The 6480-nt window shown below is 42.4% G+C and overlaps 2 protein-coding genes across 2 annotated transcripts; one reads left to right on the forward strand and one right to left on the reverse strand.

Moving 5' to 3' along the window:
- Positions 1-1233: 1233 nt before the first annotated feature.
- LOC110602559 (serine hydroxymethyltransferase 4) lies at positions 1234-3584 on the reverse strand. The gene is made up of 4 exons (XM_021740107.2): positions 2371-3584; positions 1808-2198; positions 1614-1715; positions 1234-1531 (listed from the first exon to the last, which is right to left on the reverse strand). Exons 1-4 carry the CDS (start codon positions 3007-3009, stop codon positions 1257-1259), a joined length of 1407 nt encoding a protein of 468 aa, XP_021595799.1. The 5' UTR covers positions 3010-3584; the 3' UTR covers positions 1234-1256.
- Positions 3585-3728: 144 nt separating this feature from the next.
- LOC110601593 (adenosylhomocysteinase) lies at positions 3729-6270 on the forward strand. Its single transcript, XM_021738782.2, has 2 exons — positions 3729-4574; positions 5211-6270. Exons 1-2 carry the CDS (start codon positions 3864-3866, stop codon positions 5955-5957), a joined length of 1458 nt encoding a protein of 485 aa, XP_021594474.1. The 5' UTR covers positions 3729-3863; the 3' UTR covers positions 5958-6270.
- Positions 6271-6480: the final 210 nt, after the last annotated feature.

Below are 6480 nucleotides of genomic sequence, written 5' to 3' on the forward strand. Positions count from 1 at the left end.
GGAAGGAAGATCACGTGTTTGATTATATACGTGGATGACATGATTATAACTGGAGATGATGTGGACAAAATCAAACAACTGAGGGACAACTTATTCCAAGAATTTGAGATGAAAGACCTGGGGATGCTAAAATATTTTCTTGGAATCGAAGTTCTCAGATCAAACCAGGGAATTCTAATATCACAGAGAAAGTACATTCTTGATCTGTTAACTGAAACAGGAATGATAGATTGCAAACCAGTCGATACTCCGGTAATGGTCAATCACGAGTTGAGCAAGGACTCAAAAGAAGGACCCACAGACAGGGGGAGGTACCAGAGACTGGTAGGAAAACTGATTTATTTATCACACACCAGACCAGACGTGGCATATGCTGTGAGTTTGGTAAGTCAGTTCATGCATGATCCAAAACAAGACCATATGGAGGCAGCATTAAGAATCGTTCGATATTTGAAAGGAACAGCTGGGATGGGCATGTTGTTCAAAAAGAATGGTCATTTCAGTATCAGTGGATATACAGACGCAAGTTGGGCAGGAGATCTCTCTGACAGACGATCTACTTCAGGATACTTTACCTTTGTCGGAGGAAATTTGGTAACGTGGAAAAGTAAAAAACAGAAGGTGGTGGCACTGTCAAGTGCTGAAGCAGAATTCAAGGGAATAGCAAAAGGATTGGCAGAACTCCTATGGATTAGAAAGTTGATGTTTGAGCTTGGATTCCCATCAAAGGATGCAGCTGAACTCCGTTGTGACAACAAGGCGGCAATAAGCATTTCTGAAAATCCAGTTCAGCATGATCGAACAAAACATGTTGAAATAGACCGACATTCCATCAAAGAAAAGTTGGACAGTGGTCTGATATCTTTACCATTTGTTCGATCAGAGGATCAATGGGCGGACATCCTAACCAAAGCAGTAGCTGGACGAATATTCCATGAGGTTTTGGGCAAGTTGGGTATGCTAGATCCACATGAACCAACTTGAGGGAGAGTGTTGGAAAGAATCCTCTGCCATGATTGTAAATCAATCAGTTGTTGGAAAGAATCCTCTGTCATGATTGTAAATCAGTCAGTGATCAAATCTTACCATATTTAGCATAGCACGATTCTAGGACATAATTGAGGGCTCAATCAAAGGTCTAATTGTTCATATCATGTACTATATAAACTCTGTAACTTACTACACAAGAGGTAAGAAAATAAAAACAGTTTTCTTCCTATAATCTCAAGAAGCTAAATAATGCAAAAGTGTAAGACCTAATTCTTGTACTTCATTTCGGACATGAGGAAACCAGGCATGTCGAAGGAGGAAGCAAACTTCTCAACATCAGCCTTGAGGGGCTCAATCTCCTTGTTCAAGTCCTTCAATACCTCGTCATGTTCCTTCTCAATGCTCAAAATGTTAAAGTCCTTTGAGAGCTCTCCATGTTGCTTGTCACTGCTCAGAATGATGGTTAAAGCACGGTGGAGGAATTCGCCAATTTGCTCAAAGTCCGCCTCAACCAAACCTCTTGAAGTCATGGCCGGAGTACCTGCAAATATCAACTCCGATCAATAAATAGTAATTGGCGGTTTTGTTCAGAATCAGTTTCTCATAGGGATATACAGCTTTACCAATTCTGACACCTCCAGGAGCCAAAGGGTTGCTGTCACCAAACACAGGATGTTTGTTTACAATGATGTTGCAAAGGTAAAACAGCTCTTCAACTTCGTTGCCTGCAGGAATTAATGGTATAACAGAATCAGATTGCATGATAAAATAAATGTATATTGCTTTCACAAGCTAAGTGAACTCAAATCTTATATACCAGTCAATCCAAGAGGTCGAAGATCCCATAGGACAAGGTGGTTGTCAGTTCCTCCAGTGGCTAGCTTGTATCCCTTGCTCATCAAGTAGTTTCCAAGGGCAACTGCATTTGCCTTGACTTGTTTGGCATAAGCCTTGAACCCAGGGGACATGACCTGTTTCAATGCAACAGCCAGTGCACCAATATTGTTATTGTGGGGAGCACCCTGAAGAGTGGGGCAAACTGTGAAGTTTATCTTGTCTTCCAAGTCATAAACTGCATCTTCTGGCTGTCCCTTCTTGCCTGGTTTAGGGCCCTTCCGGTAGAATATCATACCAGCCCTTGGACCCCTCAAGGTTTTGTGGGTGTTGGTTGTGACGATATCACAGTACTCAAAGGGGTTGCCAGCTTCCTAAAGGCAAAAAATACAAGTCTACCTTAAACATATTTCAATGCTGCTCCAGATTCACACTCAAGAAAATGATCTATCTATAGACTACAATGCCAGTTGAAACCAAAAAGTGCATGCGAGTTGAAAAAAGGGATTCAACAGGAACTACTACCGAATCAAATTACATATGTACCTCAGCAGCAATGAGACCACTGTCGTGAGCCATATCGCAAAGCAATAGCGCACCACACTTGTCCGCAACAGATCTGAACCTAGCGTAATCCCATTCCCTCGGGTAAGCACAGCCACCACATAAGATCAACTTGGGCCTAAAATCTAATGCTTTCTCCTCAAGTTTATCATAATCAATATACCCAGTTTGAGAGTTAACCATGTAAGGCAAGCTCTCAAAGTAAATCGAGGTAGCGGAGATCTTCTTGCCATCAGGTGTATAGTAGCCATGAGTCAAATGACCACCGGAAGTAAGGTCCAACCCCATGATCCTGTCGTGGGGCTGAAGAACGGCAGTGTAGGCTGCGAAATTAGCCGGAGAACCGGAGTAAGGCTGGACATTAACGCCCCATTTGGTGGGATCGAGACGGAAAGCTTGAAGAGCCCGGGAGCGGCAGAGGTTGTGGATATCCTCAAACAAGCCACCAACGCAGGTGAGGGGACTGCCAAGGGCCTCAATGACAGCGAAGGAGGTGAAGTTGTCGGAGGCGACGAGCTCGATTCCGGTGGATAGACGGAGCTTTTCCTTCTCGATGAAGTCATGGATTTCTGGGTCCACAGTGTGTAGGGGAGAATTGCCCCAAGCGTTCACTGGATCCATATCGAATGATCGAGAGAGAAAGCAAATAAAGAAGAAGAATAAGAGCTAACATCGACCAAAATGCGATTTGAAGATTTGATGCGTCGACACAGCCACGCATGCATGCAGATTGCAGATGTAATGTACGCATGTCCTAATAGAGTCCACCTGTTTTGTTACCATAAAATTCGTAATTGAATAAAAAGTTAATTTATTTTATGATTGATGATAAGATTTTAAAAAAGGTCAGATTTCTCATGACAAGGCGACACGTGTCAGATGGAAAGGATGAGGAAACGGGCAAGGTGGGGGCCATTGTGGGGTCACTGGGGAGACCTTCAAATATTTGCTCCAATTGAATCCAATAAAATTAATTTTGACAATATATAATTATGTTTGAAGTGGATTTAAATTTAAAAATTAATACATATAATAAGTATATATCGAATTATCCCAATCCTTTCATAAAAATAATTAATTTAATATAAATATTTATATTTTTTCGTATGTTTAACAAATATTTTTTTAGAAATGATAATTTTCAATTTATTTTCTTCACCTTCTCTCTTTTTTTTTTTTTTAGTGAACACCACCTTATTTATGTTCAGTAATTATATACCGTACACGTGTCAATCTTACCCACCCAGCCTCCCCTACGTTACCGATTTTCTACATTTACCCAGATCCACCAACTCCCAAAGCTCCGAATCCCCACCGTGATCAACCTATTTATACACCCTCAGTCTCACCCAATCCCCTCGCTCAAACCCCTCTCTCTGTATTCATAAACCCCATAGAGAGAGAGTGTGCGCGTCTTCTTCTTCCTTCTACTCTCATTCTAAAGTCTCGGATCTAAACCTCTAACAACCTTAACTATGGCTTTGTTGGTGGAGAAGACCACTAGCGGCCGTGAGTACAAGGTCAAGGACATGTCTCAGGCCGACTTCGGTCGCCTCGAGATCGAATTAGCCGAGGTTGAAATGCCTGGTCTTATGGCTTGCAGAGCTGAGTTTGGCCCTGCTCAGCCTTTCAAGGGCGCCAGAATTACCGGCTCCCTTCACATGACCATTCAGACCGCCGTTCTCATCGAGACTCTAACCGCCTTGGGCGCCGAGGTCCGCTGGTGCTCTTGTAATATTTTTAGCACTCAGGACCACGCCGCCGCTGCCATAGCCCGTGACTCCGCCGCTGTATTTGCTTGGAAGGGTGAGACCCTCCAAGAGTACTGGTGGTGTACCGAGCGCGCTCTTGACTGGGGTCCCGGCGGTGGCCCAGATCTGATTGTGGATGATGGTGGTGATGCTACCCTTTTGATCCATGAGGGTGTTAAGGCTGAGGAGATTTATGAGAAGACTGGACAGGTTCCTGATCCGTCTTCCACCGACAATGCTGAGTTTCAGATTGTTTTGACGATTATTAGGGATGGGTTGAAGACAGATCCCAAAAGGTATCACAAGATGAAGGAAAGACTGGTGGGTGTCTCTGAGGAGACTACCACTGGAGTTAAGAGGTTGTACCAGATGCAAGCTAATGGAACTCTGTTGTTCTCTGCTATTAATGTTAATGACTCTGTCACCAAGAGCAAGGTATTGTTTACACTTGCTAATTTATTTGAGCTTTAGATCTGGCTTGGATCTGGGTCCCCGCGGCTTAGATCTACTACGTTTTTGCTAAAATTGTTTGCTCTGTGTTTCAGTTTCTCTACTATTATTTGCTTTATGGGTATGGATTAGGTTAATTTGATTAGCTATTCATCTTGCTGAACTGGAAAGGTTTCTTTGTTTGCTGATTTAATTTTAGGCCTGGTATTGCTTGCTTGGTTTTAAAGAGCATTAATCTGTTGTTTAATCGTTTGAAAAAACGAGTTCACTTATGATTTAGACCGAGTTTTAGTGCAGATCTGTATTCATAAGCTATGGTCTATTTTGATAGAATGCAACTTAGTTTCGTCTGAATGTCATCAATTTTTTCAAACCTAATTGGCCAAAATGAGTTATCAATCGAAAATTTATTCACTTGGTGCTGTTGGCTGCCTTATTCTTCTGTCATGTTAGATGACCAATTGTCACTTATCAGCTAGTATTCATAGGCATTTGGCTGTCAATTCAAATACAGAAACTGCAGTTGATGAATGCCATATGGAAATATAAATATCTGATCCGGTGTAATTCCTTTGACTTGTTATTGACGAACACTCATGGATACTACTATTTTTGTTGCAGTTTGATAACTTGTATGGATGCCGCCACTCTCTCCCTGATGGTTTGATGAGGGCTACTGATGTCATGATTGCTGGCAAGGTTGCTGTTGTCTGCGGTTATGGTGATGTGGGCAAGGGCTGTGCTGCCGCCTTGAAGCAGGCTGGGGCTCGTGTGATAGTGACTGAGATTGATCCCATTTGTGCCCTTCAGGCTCTTATGGAAGGTCTGCAAGTGTTGACCCTTGAAGATGTTGTTTCCGAGGCTGATATCTTTGTCACCACCACTGGTAACAAGGACATCATCATGGTTGATCACATGAGGAAGATGAAGAACAATGCCATTGTTTGCAACATTGGTCACTTTGATAATGAAATTGATATGCATGGACTTGAGACCTACCCTGGCGTGAAGCGCGTCACCATCAAGCCCCAGACTGATAGGTGGGTGTTCCCTGAGACCAAAACAGGCATCATTGTGTTGGCTGAGGGGCGTCTCATGAATTTGGGTTGTGCCACTGGTCACCCCAGCTTCGTGATGTCATGCTCTTTCACCAATCAGGTGATTGCACAGCTTGAGTTGTGGAGGGAGAAGGGAACTGGCAAATATGAGAAGAAAGTGTATGTTTTGCCTAAGCACCTTGATGAGAAGGTTGCTGCTCTTCACCTAGGGAAGCTTGGAGCTCACCTCACTAAACTCACCAAGGAGCAAGCTGATTACATCAGCGTTCCCGTTGAGGGTCCTTACAAGCCTGCTCACTACAGGTACTAAGAAGGGACGAGAGAAGAAAACAATATATTGGGACAATGTGATTGTTTTTACAAATTGAAGATTGAGTTGTGGTAGAATGTTAGGCATTTTAATTTTTGTAGGATTTGTGTTCTGGTGGGGAAAAGTTGGTTGGAAAGAAATGGATTGGTCTCTCTATTTGAAGGCCACAAGGGAATGAATAAGGTTTTGGATGGGGTTGTGTGGGACGTGTACTGTAACTCCAGCAGCCAATCGAGTTCTGCTGCAGCTGGTTATCATTTTTATTCCCCCAAAAAAAAAGGATGAAAAGATAGTATTAAAATATGATTTGCAATTTTGTTTTTGAGTGGAATTGCTTTCTACGGTTTTTCTTTTGATTGTGGTATTTATTCACTCGTAAATAATTTAAAACACTTGGAACGGGGAATGGACGGTGAGAAGTTGTAGGGTGAAATGATTTGCTGGTTGAAATATTTTCAGATTTGATTATTTCATTTTCATGGATGCGTGAGAAGATAAAAGCCTGCTTATATTATAAATTTCT

This window comes from Manihot esculenta, chromosome 15 (assembly GCF_001659605.2).
Source record: "Manihot esculenta cultivar AM560-2 chromosome 15, M.esculenta_v8, whole genome shotgun sequence".
NCBI classification, from domain to species: domain Eukaryota; kingdom Viridiplantae; phylum Streptophyta; class Magnoliopsida; order Malpighiales; family Euphorbiaceae; genus Manihot; species Manihot esculenta.

Coding starts and splice junctions, on each gene's coding strand:
- LOC110602559 (XM_021740107.2), bottom strand. CDS start 3,009: ATGGATCCAGTGAACGCTTGGGGCAATTCTCCCCTACACACTGTGGAC. Junction 2,199..2,370: donor GTGGTCTCATTGCTGCTGAG/GTACATATGTAA, acceptor TTTTGCCTTTAG/GAAGCTGGCAACCCCTTTGA. Junction 1,532..1,613: donor TCCTGGAGGTGTCAGAATTG/GTAAAGCTGTAT, acceptor TGATATTTGCAG/GTACTCCGGCCATGACTTCA.
- LOC110601593 (XM_021738782.2), top strand. CDS start 3,864: ATGGCTTTGTTGGTGGAGAAGACCACTAGCGGCCGTGAGTACAAGGTC. Junction 4,575..5,210: donor ACTCTGTCACCAAGAGCAAG/GTATTGTTTACA, acceptor TTTTTGTTGCAG/TTTGATAACTTGTATGGATG.